Here is a 16,773-nt window from a genome sequence, read left to right as displayed (position 1 = left end):
GTACATATGCGTCCTTATGGAAATCGGTAGTGTGGCGATTGGCGACGCGCGCGACATCTGTGTGGCGACCAAGTGGCGACTGTGGCGACACCTGGTGGCTGCTTTTCTGCTGTATGTAGGCATTGGGGTTTTGCCAGATGTGGTTCCTACTGCTACACCACTATGTTGACCCAATACTAGAAAAGTTATTTTGCTAGTAAAAGGCAAGCAAATTGAAAGTTGATTTATAAAATTGCTTATAAATGATTGCGAGATAATAATAAAGAAATTTTGATTGAATAATTATTTTAAATAATCAACCGTGAAACTATATTCTGGTAGGTTTAGTAGAAATAAGTCCGTGCAACCTTGTATTTAGGGCCTTGGAGAGCCTGATGTCCAGGGAGCTCTCCACGGGGATGGGAACGGACACGACTACCGACGCGGCGGGGGCTGAGCGAGGCGCTGACGGCCGTTCCACCACCGCCCGCCCAGCCGTCCGCCTGCCGGCTTCGGCGACCCCGGCCCCGTACCTGACCTCTTCAGCCTCACTGCGTGAGTTCACCGTATGGACGGAGAAGGTGAAGGGCTATTTTCTGCTGACCGGAGCCGGTGAACTACACGTGAAAGGCCAGCGCGCCGCGCTGCTAAGCTTGCTAGACGAAGACTGGCACCGAGTAATCCGTTTCGGGCTCGACCTGACTGAGGACGCGACCCGGACACCGTCATGAACGCCATGGAGGGTCACCTGCGGAAGCAAAGAAATGTACTGGTCGACCGCAGAGAGTTATACGGGCGCGTGCAGGAGCCAGGCGAACGCTTCGACGAGTTCCTGTACGAAATAAAGGAGCTCGCTTCATTTTGTGACCTCTGCGAGCATTGCAGTGACTCACAGATTCGTGATCGCATTGTCTGTGGTGCGCGTGACGAAGACGCTGTGAGGCGTATGCTTGAGGAGCCCGAGCTAACGCTGAAACGCGCAGTGGACATTTGTCGCGCGAGTGAAAATTCACGGAGCACATGTGAAGACCTGCGCGGCAGCGAGGGATATTCAGTGGCGCGCCTGTCAGCTTACAGGCGGGACTCGCAGCAGGCTGCGTGCCGCCCCTGCCGCCGCCGCGACCTCCGACCGGCAGCGGTCGGCCCAGCGCTGCCCGACGTGCGGCCGCCGGCCACACGCCGAGCCAGACACGTGCCGCGCCGCCAGCGCCATCTGTCGAACGTGCGGCGAACTGGGACACTTTGCAGCGGTCTGCCGCCCGGTGCCGTCGGACCACACCAAAAAAAAACACAAAAAAAAATCTGAAAAATTTGACCTTTGACCGGTCATAAGTAGGTCAAATGTTGGCCTAGGACCAAAAAATATACCACCAATCGCGAGATCTCGTTGAGAGAAATCCGTTGGTCTTTTCCGCTAAGCTCTACAACGCTCCGTTTTCAAACGCCAGGGGGGGGGTCGCACCAACCCCGCCCTCCTGCATGGGCGAAGGTGGCAAAACACCGTTTACGGGCGAGGGTTATATGAATATATTCTATATTTTGGGTGTCAGTCTATTGTAATCGATAGTTCGATGAACGGCGAGTTATGATATAAGTAATTTCTAAAGAAAAACGCACATTCTGCTTGCGATTTCGATTGAAGTTCGCCCTGCGCTAGATTCGAACATGCGATCTTTGGATAACTGAGCGGGCATCCTAACCATCACACCACCGAGGCGGTGCGGCGGCCGGCGGACGGGAGGCTGCGGAGGCATGGAAGCTTCTTTACGCATTTTTGGAAAAACTAATGGGTTCAGTGAAAAACGCTTTCTAGATAATTTAACCCTCGCCCGCACATGCCATTTTCCCATCCTAGAACGCACATGGGGGGGGGGGGTGGTTGCCACCCCCCCCCGCGCCATTTCGTTCCTGTTGGAGATAGAGCTTAGCAGTAAAGACCAAAAAGATTCTTTGGGAAGAGACGAATCCAATGATACCCAGTTTTACCTTCTCAGGTCAGTCATTGACCTTCCAGGTCAGGTCAAACTAAAAAATGTTGCTGTTTTGGGTCACCGTTGGATATCAAGTGCGCTGCTTATCAAATACCGATGACGATGCTGTTTTCTGGTGCCAAGCCAGCTAGAACCTCTTTGTCACACTATCCGACCAGAATTTTGCTGCTGAGGTCATTTCAGGTCAAGTTAGGTCAAGGTCAATTATATGTGTTTGTATGTCTGTGTGTCTGTGTGTATACTGATGTGTGCACCGATTGTTTTTGGGTCCATATCACATGAAATCATGATCTGAGAAGCTTTTACCAAAAATGCAGTCAAAAAACTTCACAAAAAGTAAATTCAGCTTGCCTAAAACGCAATTATCTTAGATGACCTAGGTTGACCTTGACCCTGACCTTGACCCCTGTACATCGTCGAACAACATGTTCCATGATAGGTGGGAGGTAAGACTGGCAAAAAAGGCCGAAATCAGGGTGTCAAAAGCTCACAAGGCCCATGGTAAACGCAAGATGTTGAGAATTGGCCATTTGGGTCATGACATGACCTGAAAAACAAGGTCATATCTCCGAAACCAAAAATCACAGAAACTTGAAATTTGCAGTGGACATCAAGAAAGGATAGACAAGCAGCTATACGAAAAATCAGCCTTCTAGCTCTAAAAATGTTGAGTGCAGAGCAGAAAGACTGCCTGGGGGGGTGGCAACCACCCCCCCCCCATGTGCGGGCGAGGGTTAAAGAAAAATGTCTAGTCTTTCCCATGCTGCACTTAGTTTTGTAGTGGCTCTAGCAGAGTTTGTTCTACAGCGTTTCAAAAATCGCCCATTTGCATGGGACTTAAACGGGACTTCAAGACTTGACTCCAGATGACGTCACGGACTGACGCCACGATCAGGTCGGTCGTCAAGTTAGATGTAAGTGAATCCTAATCTATAATCTAAGATTCGGAATCAGGTGAGCCCCTGCATATTTACGTCTGGACAACGAGTTGCGTTGGAGAGGCCGGAAATAGTGGCGATTTCAGGACCGCAAGAATGGACCGTCATTGGAATGATTATTTTTTAACCCGTGCACTGTTTTTGGCTGGAATTTAATAGTTACTACAAAAACAATTTGTGATTACGTTTGGTCAAGAATGAATACCATCAGCGCTAAGTTTTCACTACCATTGCATTTTGTCCAGAAGCATATAGTGCTGTAATATTGCAGTTCTTGCGCGTTTGTTACAAAATATGAAGCAAACATGCAAAAAGGTTCCAAAGTAACGTTGTATATCGCAAAATATCATATTGACCTCAAGTTCCATCCGTTGCATGATAGATTCACACCAGGATTCACACATTTCAAGTTTATCTTGGATCAGAGGTGTCAGTGAAGTTCATCAGTGCCAGAGGTTTACTTGAGGGGAAGCTCAAGATATGATAATTGCTCTTGTCCATCCACTAAGAAGTTATTAAATATTACATATTTTGTTTTGTGTAGGTATTCCAAGAGGAGAGGGAACTATTTTCTTTGTGCCTTCATGTCAGAATTGAAGATGGATCATAAAATTTTCAAGGCAGTTAATCAACCAAGCTTTCTCGTATATAAGCTGTGGCTAAGAAGAAAAGGTTGTTCAATCCTGAAGTTCAGTCATCTTACTTCAACTTGGCAGGAAGATCCCCAAGGACAGAGGATATATTGTATACCTATCCTGTAAATCAAAGCGTTTTTGTGACTGCAAGGCTTAGCTATTTGCTATCGGAGTGAGGCTATGGGCGTTTTTGTTGTATGTTTTTGTGGAGATTGAATATAACTGTGACCCTGTGTTTGTTTGTATATTTACTACAGTCCAACAGCACACCCACCTGACATACTCATTACTCACCCAGCTCATAGCTTTACCCCACAGGATTTGTACTTGTTGATGTCTTGAGCATGAACAAAGCACTAAAGTAGCCTAGTTATCATTTCCCACATTTTTCTGAGCATCTAACATGGCATACACTGTAGTGCTGAGCAGCTTCAGAGAAGAGACACTTTAAATGCACAGACTCTCACCAGCCACCCAATGAGCCAGTTCCTCATTTGACTGTTTCCCTGGATAGTTGGATATGGCTTGGCAAGGTGAGCTAACTGTTGGCAAGTTGAAGGTTAGCAGGTGAGATGGAGCTAGGGTGAGTAAGTACCTACCTATAACTGAGTGCTACTGCTATGCAGGTCTTGGGGAGGTTGCAAATATGTGTGATGAATGATGATTGAGGTTAGGTCAGGTTAGTCAGGTATGCTCAGCCCTCAGGTCACATTTTTATGGACACTAGGCAATTTAAAAACTACAACCTAATATAAGAGCACCCAACTAACCTACACAACTACTAGCTATATGACTAAGTACCTACCTACTTGTGCCTACATCTCATACCAAGTCAAAATAAACTATAAAGTTCCTTGCTGGAAGATTACCCTCAGTACTTTTTATCCAAGTCCTGTGAAGAAAACTAATGCTTCTATGTTCTGAGACTGAGTCATTTCTGGCCATCCACAGAAAGAAATGCTGACAGCTTTGCTATTGTATATTGGACCAATAATCACTCACGACTATATGAACACATCATACGATCACATCGTTGCATGGATTGTATTTGTCACATTGACAATTCTTCTAAAATCCTTTTTTCAAAAAATGCAAAGTAATGATGAACATCACATTAAACATTAAGCTGATTTAGTGATCCAAGCGGCAAGCTGTCTCCTCCAGTAGCAATGGAATGATTGTGTGTTTCACTTGCCAGACACTGAGTAATGCACATTACGACATTACCCTTCTGCAAAGTAAAGCTGCCCGAGTTCATTCATTCTAGATTTTTTCACTCGATAGTTAGCACAAATTAATCTTGCTGTTGTAAGTTATAATTCAATATTCACACCAATACATCAATATGAGTTCATCAGCCAGCATTTTCTGGCTTGGTATTGCTCACCGTGCTCTTCATGATCTCCTGCAATAGTATAGCTTGTTTTTGTCCAATAAGCTCTTTTAATTTTACTTTTTCTTGCTGATAAGTGAGCCAGACCAACTTGCGTTTATCAACCAACATTTCCTAAATTCAACTTGATATCAATATTGCTCAGGGCTCAGGAGTCAGGAGTAGGACTTTGGAGCCTTAGCCTCCTGGATACTTGGAATTGTTTTCAGTCAACATGATTCTTTAATATGATATAATTCAATCACAAGGGATCCGAAACTTCCAACAAAACGACGTACACGAGTACGAAAACACCAGATGAACTTGAAAAAGGCCTTGGAACTTGCTTTGAACAGAGCCAAGCGGTGCTCCATTTGTTTGTTTACAATAATTGTAGTGCTGATGTATTGTTTTATGACTCTAGCGGTCGGCTTATAAAAATGAAACAATTTAACCAAATCTATAAGGCAAGTAATATTTTTCTGAGAGAACTAAAATATTTAAAAGCTAAACACTATGAAATACAGGAATCGGAACGAAAAAGTAACCTAAAAATCCAGCCGAATCACCGGCTCCTAAAACTGCACCAAAATCAGCACTTTTCCCCGCAACTCGTTGTCCAGACGTAAATATGCTGAGCCCCTACGATTTGGACCAAACTTGGTCAGTGGATAGTACGTAACGTCCTGATTACGATGCACCCAAAATCTAAGCTCGGCCCGCCATATTTACGAAGTTACGGATGTTTGAATTTCAAGGTCATTCGGGAGAGCCCCTGCGATTTCCGTCAAAATTTGTGTACGGACACTCTAGATGCTCCTCATTACGAATATCACAAAATTTAAGCTCGGCCCGCCATATTTACGAAGTTACGGAGGTTTGAATTTCAAGGTCATTTGGGTGAGCCCCTGCGATTTCCGTCAAAATTGGTATACGGACATATTACATCCTCCTCATTACAAATATCATAAAAGTTAAGCTTGGCCCGCCATATTTTTCAAGTTACGGAGTCACAAAGTTACGGAATTTCAAGGTCATTCGGAGAGCCCCTCCGATTTTCGTCAAAATTTTTATGCGGACACATTACATGCTCCTCATTACGAATATCGTAAAAGCTAAGCTCGGCCCGCACTATTTCAAAAGTTACTGACGTTTGAAACTCACTGAAATTCAAACAGCTCTAACTTTTGAAATAGTGCGGGCCGAGCTTAGCTTTTACGATATTCGTAATAAGGAGCATGTAATGTGTCCGCATACAAATTTTGACGAAAATCGGAGGGGCTCTCCGAATGACCTTGAAATTCCGTAACTTTGTGACTCCGTAACTTGAAAAATACGGCGGGCCGAGTTTAACTTTTATGATATTTGTAATGAGGAGGATGTAATATGTCCGTATACCAATTTTGACGGAAATCGCAGGGGCTCACCCAAATGACCTTGAAATTCAAACCTCCTTAACTTCGTAAATATGGCGGGCCGAGGTTAAATTTTGTGATATTCGTAATGAGGAGCACTTAGAGTGTCCGTACACAAATTTTGACGGAAATCGTAGGGGCTCTCCCGAATGACCTTGAAATTCAAACATCCGTAACTTCGTAAATATGGCGGGCCGAGCTTAGATTTTGGGTGCATCGTAATCAGGACGTTACGTACTATCCACTGACCAAGTTTGGTCCAAATCGTAGGGGCTCACCTGATTCCGAATCTTAGATTATAGATTAGGATTCACTTACATCTAACTTGACGACCGTACGATCAGGTAGAATCGCCGGACGACCCTAACTGGTATAAAGGGCATTGGTGCTCCTGCTCATCGATCTGCCAGAACATAGATGTGGTGGCTGGTGCCTAGAGCATCTATCCGATATCTTGGCGAGGGGCACATGGCTAGGGAACAGGTCTATCCTAAATATAATGGCGTTATCTCAAAGAGTCGTGCAGCAGGAGCTTGACAAGACTGAACCACCCAGCGACCTGGGACAGCTCGAAAAGGCGCTCGGGTAGACCTGGGCAAACATCAGCCCTTAGCATCTCCAGAACTTTGTGCCTAGTATGCCTGCTGGTGTCTCACGATGTGCCTAGTTCATGGAGAATAGATTCACCGCGGTAATGAATCTGTTGCAATACTTTAACTGAAAGCGAGGGGACGATTTGTAAGGTAGGTATTTAAACTTTTGACGCACCCTATAGTTACTTCACAACCATGATGCATGCATTTCTTAAATGGACTTTTTTAGCCAAAAAACGTACTCGTATGATAAACAGAATGTCACCGTCGTGTTCTACGCCCAAATTACCCACAACACATGTTTCATAGACTGCAAATACCAGTTTCGATTTTCGGGGATATGTGCTTACCGGAGTGATCTGACCTTGACCCTGGCCTACATATGTTTGACTCACCCCCACATAGATCTTACACTGTTTAGGCGTTTCAAGAAGGATTGTGCACAGTTTTGACAGAGTTTATCACGAAAGGGGCCATTTCGAGGTTCTAAAGTCCATGAGCATGGACTTTCAGTAGCACTACTGAAAGACCGATTTCGGGTGTTTGACCTGACCTTGAATCGACCTGCGACCTCGAAATTCAACTTTCAAGTACTCATCTGAAACGTCTCGCTCGTTGCGTTCTTTCGTTTGCCGCCTCGTGCGTTTCGCTGCGCCTATTGGTTCTAGAGTTATCGGCTGGGAGCGTTTAACCCCCCACCCCCACCCCCCACCAGCAAACGGCGTGTGGAGAAAAATACTCCAGCAACTGCCGAGTTGCGAACAACCTTTGAATTTCAAATTTATGCTTTGAAATCACACTGTAAGCGCCGTCAAAGTGGAAGCACACGCCGCTGGTTTCCGGCTGACGGCCACGGTGACGGCCTACCTGCCAGCAGTATGCGTCCGCAGTATGCAGTATGTCGTATGCCTACCTGCCAGCAGTATGCGTCCGATCAGCTCGTTACGGCCGACGTTGTCGAAGTCCATGACCCTGACATCGAGGCTGCACTCGCGGATCCGCTCCCATGGCACCTCGAAGCTGAACGTCTCGTTGTATACTGGCTCCAGGGTGCACTTCTGCACTGGCGTTTTTCCGCTTCTCAATCCTCTTTTCGCCAAAGTTGAGCCACACTTTCACATAGGGGTCTGAAAAGGTCAGATATTTCATATGAAACCAACGATGTGAGCTCATAGGATCGGACGCAGGGTTGTGAAAACCAGGATAGGAAGCCCTGATAGTGGTGGGTGTTAAGTATTTTGCCCACGGACAATGGGTTTTTGGCTAAAACCCAGGGTTTGTAAGAAGTTTTTTTTTGTTGTTTTTGCTTATATTAGGCAAAGCAAGTGTTGTCAAGGGCAACACAGTCCATTCTTACTACTTGATAGGGTACCTAATAATCTTTGCTTCGGGTAAATACGTAGGGCTGCGTATTTAGCCCGCGCCCCGTAGGGGTCTGCCGAGCAACGCGCCCTGTTGGGGGGGTGGGGGGGGGCTAAAATCTCGATAACTACGCAACATAGTGACAAGCGACAAACGGTGTTGGATAGCCCCAACCTTGTGACCCAATTTCATTGACCTAGGTCAAACCGATGACGTCACAGGTCAGGTCCAGTGTCGATTTTTCACCGTTTACAGGTATTTCAAGGCACTTTGGCACTTTGAAAGGTTACAAATTTGACCTCAGGTCAAGGTCATGACCTGACCGGAAAAGTTCATGTTACATATCAGTCGATCCACATCGTTGAGCCGAACACATCTGATGCGTTTTCATCGCTCTAGCATGCCTCTATCAGAAGTTATTAGCAAAAAATGTTAGATGCTATTCGTGACCTGAGATGACCTCGGGGACATGGCGAGGGATCACAGGTGCCATTTTCCATTTCAGTGTGTCAAGTTTGCATGCACCCCGATGTTTGAGTGTCTAGAATGGCGTTCGTGCAAAACAGACGCCTTTCAATTTTCTCCCATTGACTTATATTTGAGAGGCCGCAAAATTGACCTGACCTTAGGTCACCGATATCAAAATTCCGAGATATACATTTTATAGATAATGTTGCTCTAATCAATCGCTGAAAGTTTCAGATCAATCGGTGTAGCTATGACGAGCATTCTTATTTTTTTCTGAGGTGAGGTCACTTGGCGTGACCTGGTGACCTGACCTAAGGCGACCTGGGTCTGAAATTTCCACAACATGTGCGGAAAAGATGCACAAACAGGTGTGCCAAAAACGGCGGCGCGGAGCGCCGCCTTTTTGAGATATCTGCGAAAAACCGCAGGGGGAAGGGGTGTTCAAACACCCCACCCCAACCCCCGCCCGGCGCGGGTTAACATTAGCCCTATTGGCGTTGCATGGAAAGAATGCGACCAAAAGTCGGAGGTGCCTCCTTTATTGAAAGTGTTTTAGGCGTTCCGCCGTCACTGTTGTAATTTGCATATTGCTATTTGTCATTGATGCGCCGTTGATACCTACCGACATATCGCCCCAGTTGTGGTAAGGCACCTCAAAAGTAAGAACGACCCAGTAGCGGTATGGCGTCCCTGAGGGGCGCCCCAGTAGTGACAAGGCGGCAGGCGCCCCAGTATCGGTAAGGCGCCCCAGGCGTGGCGGGGCACCTCTCAGTAGTGTAATGAAGCCCCAGTAGCGGCATTGAGCCCAAACAGCGGTGGGCGCCCCATTAGTTGTAAGGCGTCCCAGTTGTGGCATAGCGGACTAGTAGTGGCAGTAGGGCGAGTTTGTACTTGACTTACTGCTATCAGTAAATGCGCCCCTGTAGTGGTACGGCACCTCAGTAGTGGTAAGGTGCACCCGTTGTGATAGGAAGCCCTGATAGTGGGAAGCGCCCCAATAGTGGTGGGCGCCCAAGTAAAGGTAAAGCGCCGCAGTGATAGTAGGGGGTCCTAGTAGTTAAGTGCGCTCCACTTATGAAGGCAGGGCGCCCCAGGAGTGGTACGGAACCAATTGTGAAAGGGCGCCCAAGGAGTGGGATGGTGTCCTAGGAGTAGTGGGGCGCCCCATGGTGATGGGCGCCCCAGCCGTGTCAGGGCGCCCAGTGATGGTAGGGCGCCCCGTTGTAGCAGGGCGCCGGAGTAGTGGTAGGGCGCCCAAGTCGTGGTGGGCGCCCCAGTGGCGGTAGGTGCCTCGTGGCGGTGGGGTGCACCAGAAACTTAGGGCGCCCCAGCACCAGCGGAACGTCACATTAGTGTTACGACGCCCCCGTAGTGGTACGGCGTCCCATTTCTGATAGGGCGCCCAAAGGTGGCTGACGCCCCCAATCGTGTCTGGGCGCCCCAATGTTGATAGGGCTCTTCAGTCGTGGTAGGGTGCCCTATTACCGGTATGTGTCCCAATCAAAGTAGGGCGCCACAGTTGCGGCAGGGCGCCCCCAGTAGTGAGAGGGCACCCCATTGGTGGTGGTGGTGCCTCAGTGAGCCCTTTTCCCCCTGTCAAGCTGAGTTGCGCCTCAAGAATGTGTCGCCTCCGTGATTGTCGGCAGCTAATATCTGTGGGCAGACTTTTGGGCTGTTTTTCACTGGGGTGGCAAAGTAAGACGACTGGGGTGGCAAAGTAAGACGACTGGGGTGGGTTTTGCCACCCCAGTTAACATGTTAAAATAGGCCCTGTCACGGGGAGTTCTTGTATCTTGTATCTTGTATTTTCATAAATCACCAACAGGTTTACGCCCAATGACAGGTGAAGTCACACGCACACGCATACACGCATACATGCATAAATACCCCCCCCCCCCACAAACACACACACACACAAACCACTTCTTTGCATCCGACAGAGGCCGAGTCTGTCACTAACGCACGCCAGTGTTGACACATGCGCCGATACATCTATCACGAAATATAAGCTAGGCCTGCCATATTTCAAAAGCTACGGAAGTTTGAATTTCAAGGTCATCATGACGAGCCCCTGCGATTTACGTCAAAATTAGTATACGGACATACTACATCCTCCTCATTGCAAATGTCTTAGGTAAAAGTTAAGCTCAGCCCACCATATTTTTAAAGTTGCGATATTTCAAATTCATTGGGCGAGTCCCTGCGATTTTCGTCAAAATTTGTATGCGGACGCATTAGGTACATGATCCTCATTACGAATATCGTAGAAGTTGAGCTCGGTTCGCACTATTTTAAAAGTTACTGAGGTTTGAAATTCACTGAAATTCAAATATCTGTAACTTTCAAAATATAGCGGGCCCCGACTGATTTTTATGATATTCATAATGAGGAGAATGTAATGTATCCGTATGCAAATTTAGACCAGAATCGCAGGGGCTCGCCCGATGACCTTGAAATTCCAAGACTTTGCGACTCCGTAACATGCTCAAACTACCCACAGCTCAACTTTTTAGAGATTCTTGTAGGTTTCAGCTTAATGTTTGCACTAGTTGCTCATTTACCTGATTTTCAGACTATCAGACGTTGTATTCGATTAAATACCGAAATAAATTCACGTTATTAACCCGCGCCGGGCCGGTGCTCTGAGCTTCCGCGCCGGGCCGGGGGTGTCTGAACACCCCCCCTTCTAACTCGGCTCCTGGGCCACGTAGCGACACGCGGTAAGCGGAAATCGAAAGAACGTCCAAAATAAAGACGAAAACACTTCAGTCATTTTTGGGTCAGGTCAAAGGTCAGGTCACCAGAGGTCCCCAAAGGTAAAATGTTGACTATTTCAACAATTTGGAAACTGCCAACGGCTATCTCAGGAACCGATAGAGCTACAGCGCCGCGGAAAAAGCGCATTCGATAGCCCTTTTACAGGCCTTTCTGAGTAATGTTCTCAGATTTGACCTCAGGTCAACGGTTTAGCCTCCAGAGGGCAAAAACTCCAAAAATAGCCGTTTTTACGAAAAGCGTTTTTTTCGGCGATAATTTTGACTGAAAAGAGCCATGACATTACTTTTGCCAGCATCGTGTTCCTCTCGTCGAGACGCGTCGAATGAACTATAATTTGACCTTGAAAAAGTCAACTTGAAAATTTGACCTCAGGTCAAGGTCATGACCTGACCGGAAAAGGTCATGTTGCATATCAGTCGATCCGCACCGTCGAGCCGAAGACATCTAAGGCGTTTTCAGCGCTCTAGCAGCCTCTATCAGAAGTTATTAGCGAAAAACTGTTAGATTCTGTTCGTGACCTGAGATGACCTCGGGGACATAACGAGGGGTCACAGTTGCCATTTTCCGGTTCAGTGTGTCAATTTCACCTACATTTCGATGTTTGAGAGCGTCTTGAATGGCGTTCATGCAAAACAGACGCTTTTCAATTTTCTCCCATTGACTTATAATGGAGAGGCCGCAAAATTGACCTGACCTTAGGTCACCGATATCAAAATTCCGAGATATACATTTTATAGATAACTAGAGGGACAGCATTACGCGCAGGGTAAAGAGGGACAACATTACGCGCAGCGTAATAAATCAATTTTCATCAAAATCGGCCCAGTAGCGGCCGAGTTATTGCCAGAATAAATTTGGCGTCTCCTCTTGGCCGGCGCTGGCCTGCGCCGGTATTCATTGCCAAAGGTCAATGACCTGCCGGCTCTGATTTCACTCAGTTTTGCAAGCGAAGAAACTGAGCTAAGGCGCGTGCTCTCTGATCGGCGTCGGCCGCGACCCAAAATGCCGCAAAGATGCACCCGCCACGTGCAAACCACTGAGCGCACCCCCACCAAAATGTAATACGACAAATGGTTGCACGCGTCTGACTCGGCCCGAAAATTTCAACCCCGCAGCCCGCACAGTCGCCTCGTAACAGCCCGCCAAAGGGAACTGACGCGTTACATACATACATACGTACAGACATTTTGATTTTTATAAGATTAAATGTTGCTCTAATCAATCCCTGAAAGTTTCAAGGCAATCGATCAATCGGTGAAGCTATGACGAGCATTCTTATTTTTTCTGAGGTGAGGTCACTTGGCCTGACCTGGTGACCTGACCTTGTGCCAAAAACGGCTGCGAAAAACCGCAGGGGGGGGGGGGGGGTGTTCAAACACCCCCGGCCCGGCGCGGGTTAAGATATTTGCTGTGACACAGATTTGGTGCAGATGTGATCAAGTTTGGTGCATTCGCCAGATAACCCGTCGTGAAAACAGCCAGGCAGGCAACAAGTGACGCTTATGTGACACTCACCGGACTTGCCGTTGATGTCTTTGGCTTTAAGGCTGCGGCACTTGAGTATGGTGAGCGACAGCTGGCTATTGCTGGGATGGTAGCACAGCGAACACAACAAGTCGCCGCAGATGTTCTTGTCGAGCGGCTTCAGCGCCTTCCAGAAGGTCGGCTTCTCATTGAGGTCCACCTGTGGGCGGCCGGGCGGTGAGCGTCTCTCAGATCACCCGCGCCCCGCCCCGCTGCAGGCTGTATGGATGTATTCAGCCATACGTGCCCCGCTGCAGGCTGTATGGATGCATTCAGCCATACGCGCCGCGCTCCACTGGGCTGTATGGATGTATTCAGCCATACGTGCTATGCTGGGCTGTATCGATGCATTCAGCCATACGTGCCCCGCTGGGCTGTATGGATGCATTCAGCCATACGTGCCCCGCTGGGCTGTATGGATGTATTCAGCTATACGTGCCCCACTGCAGGCTGTATGGATGCATTCAGCCATACGTACCCCGCTGCAGGCTGTATGAATGCATTCAGCCATACGCGCCGCGCTCCACTGGGCTGCATGGATGTATTAGCCATACGCGCCCCGCTGGGCTGCATGGATGTACACATTCGAACCATCGATTATTTTAGCCCAAAATGACTTATCAGCTAATATTATGATTTCAAGCTGTTACGACTATGTAGATGTATTAAGCCTCGCCCTGGCAGGGCATTTTTCATAACGGCCTGGCAATGGGGGTTGATACGACTCCCCTCGCGATTGGCTCCTATGGCACTTAGAAACACCAAAGTTGGTAGATGGGTGGGCCCCTGGACTTCTCGCCCATGTGCTAATTTGGTTGCTCTAGGTCAATATTGGGGGGGGGGGGGGTTGGGGGGTATAAATGTAAAAATTTCGCCGAAAGAGATCGAAAGTTTTTTTTCGCTTATAACTTTTGTTCTAATTACGATAGAGCAAAAATAAAAGCACCAGTGAACTCAGCACGTCCAGGCGCGTCGAATGATATACTTTTTTGCTTGCTTAAGTGTACTTAAAATTTCCTAATTTTTTAGGAAACTTTAATTAATTAATTATGTTCATTGTAACCAAATTGCATCATATCGCATATCATTCGATTCGGCTGATCAACAGGAATACAATGACACCATTTTTAAGCTCTAGCGTCATTGTGTGCCAAGTTATTGGCAAAAACGTCATTTGACCTCAGTTGCCCTCATTTGACCTGACCCATGGATAAGTACACCAAATAAAGAAGCACCAAGTGACATGCTGTTAAAGGGACATGTTCATGTCTAACATGGGGAATGGAGTTGAGATAGCAGTTTTGCTCGTTATATGCTAAAACCACATATTCCGGAGCAATTCGTATCAAAAATATAAATTGACAGCGCTAGAGAGCAATTTCGATGGTCTTTACCAGATCGCCAAGGTTTTTACCAGATATGACCAGAGGTTTTGCTGCATAACCTGATACGTTTGGCAGTTGAAAATGGTTCAGTTGGAAAGAGCATTCAACTCTGTCCAAGGCTGCATCTTCATTTTTGCATTATAAGCAACAGTATTCTAAAAAATGTAGATGTTCCAAACCATTACATTGTCATTTTTAGCGAAATTCATCGATTGCCCTCAAAAGACTTCACGACAGTTTTCGAATCACTCTATAGAAGAACGCATGATAATCCGACACGGGCACCTCGATGCGATGGATCCTTTTTTGTTTCATTACAAAATGCTTGGCCGTCAAAAAGCAGTCGAACGCAATAATGCCAACCAAATCGACACAGGACCAACCCAACACCCATTGGCCAAACTCCTTGCGTCGCGGAGAACGCGGGTAACCCTAGTGATATCCACTTTGCAAAACAAATATGACATTGAACAACAGTATAACGCCTTTTGGGGCGACTAACGGGAGCGAGCGAGAGGGTGGGCCTTGCACGTGCGAAATTTCGAGGGGTACCTCCAACTGACTTGTGCACGGCACCCTACTAACCGGTCTCTAGCGATGTGCCAAATTTGAGCACAATCGGCCCAGCCGTTCTCGAGATCTGGAAACGACCCCTGCACGTGCGCAAGTGCAGCAGCACCCTAAGTCTGGCACATGGATATGCATTGCCTAGTGTTGCCTACCTACATGCCAACTTTCAGCGCAATCGTCCCATTAGTTACCGAGATATTGCAACTATTACAAAAGTGACACCTCTTCGTTTTGCACGTGGCACGTGCATAAGGGGTCACCCACATGCATCGAGAATCGTCCAATACTTGGTAGAAGGAATGAAGCTACCCTACAAAAATTACCGCATGTAAACCGGTGAAGTGGTTGCTGAGATATAGGCGTCGCAGAATCGTGACCACAGAAATTTCCGCTATTCTACGTAAGACTCTGCTCGCTTCGCTCGCTCCGTAATAAACATTCACACAACATAGGGGAGAGTGGGGTGGGTTGTATCAGTTTTTACTCCGAGACCCATAACCTCATAACTATCCGTGATAAACTCATTATTTCCATACTATCTCCTTCCTTGATTCTTCTGCTTTTTAGTGCAAAGTAACTTTTCCGCTACCTCTACCAGTTTTTCTTCTACGGTCTGCCGAATAGAACAATGTTTTTGATACAAGTTGCCCCATGGCTTGGGTGAGTTGTATCACATGGTGGGGTAATTTGTATCACTAGGTATTTCACGTTTCAGGGAGTGTGCTTGCTTCTGGTTTTGAACATAACAACAACATTAAAGGCATGGTTAATACAATGTATATGCTCAAAGGCTTCACTTTTATTAGACCAATCTTAGGTCAATGCAATCCGAACGAAACATCGAAACGAACGAAACATCAACAGACTAGATGCAAAAGTGGCCCGTTAAGAGCAAAGAAGCCAACACATTGTGCCGAAATGGAACGAGTATTGACTAGCTACCTACAAACGCGATACAGGGCTTAGCTTTCGCGATCAAAAGCAACATACCCATACATACATACATGTTACAACATACCCCACCCGGCTCTGATACAATATGTACCTCGCCGCCATCTTGGAAAAAACATCCTCGTGCTCAAAACAGCGGACAGCTGGAGAAATCCATTTTCACTCACGCAGCCTTAGAACCTACCCTCACCACCGCTACGGAGATCTTTCAAATTCGTGCACATCTAAATGCCCAAAACACACATTTTCTTGCAACTCATTTTTTTAGAATGACATTAAAAAAACATAAAATCGGCTCTCACCTCGAGACGCGTCCACCCAGCCACACGACAGAACAGGGAAAGATGGCGCCCGGAAAACCTCGTCGGCTGGTCGTGTCACGAGCGCTATCTATTGGATAAGTTTGGCACAATTCGCCCTGATACAACTTGGACATGATACAACTCTCCCCGCTCTCCCCTAACCAGAAAAAACGCCTTATAGGGCGACAAACCCAGTAGTAAAGTAATCTTGGACAAACGGAGCGAGCGAGGTTGGCCTTGCACGTGCGACATTGTGAGGAGGTACTCCAGCTTACTTTTGCACGGCACTTTACTAACCAGTCTCTAGCAATGTGCCAAATTTGAGTGCAATCGACCCAGCCGTTCTTGAGATCTGGGAGCGGCACTCCGCACGTGCGCACGTGCAAGTTGGGTACCAACCTACCTTTGAACGGTACCCTACTATCTGGTCCCTAACCGGTTATCAAACTCGAGCGCAATGGATCCAGCTGTTCTCGAGATCTGGAATCGACTCCTGCACGTGCGCACGTG

The 16,773-nt window shown here is 47.1% G+C and overlaps 1 protein-coding gene across 1 annotated transcript in view; it reads right to left on the bottom strand.

Annotated features, from left to right (window-relative positions):
• Positions 1-16,773, bottom strand: part of LOC122393926 (synaptotagmin-7-like) — a 220,442-nt gene that overhangs the window by 23,763 nt on the left and 179,906 nt on the right. The window contains 3 exon segments of the mRNA XM_043390406.1: positions 7,837-7,996; positions 7,998-8,050; positions 13,047-13,215. Coding sequence (XP_043246341.1) covers positions 7,837-7,996; positions 7,998-8,050; positions 13,047-13,215 — 382 coding nt within the window.

The sequence above is a fragment of the Amphibalanus amphitrite genome, unplaced genomic scaffold (assembly GCF_019059575.1).
Source record: "Amphibalanus amphitrite isolate SeventyFive unplaced genomic scaffold, NRLGWU_Aamphi_draft 000563F_arrow, whole genome shotgun sequence".
NCBI lineage: Eukaryota > Metazoa > Arthropoda > Thecostraca > Balanomorpha > Balanidae > Amphibalanus > Amphibalanus amphitrite.
This window is presented reverse-complemented; position numbering and strand designations above follow the sequence as displayed.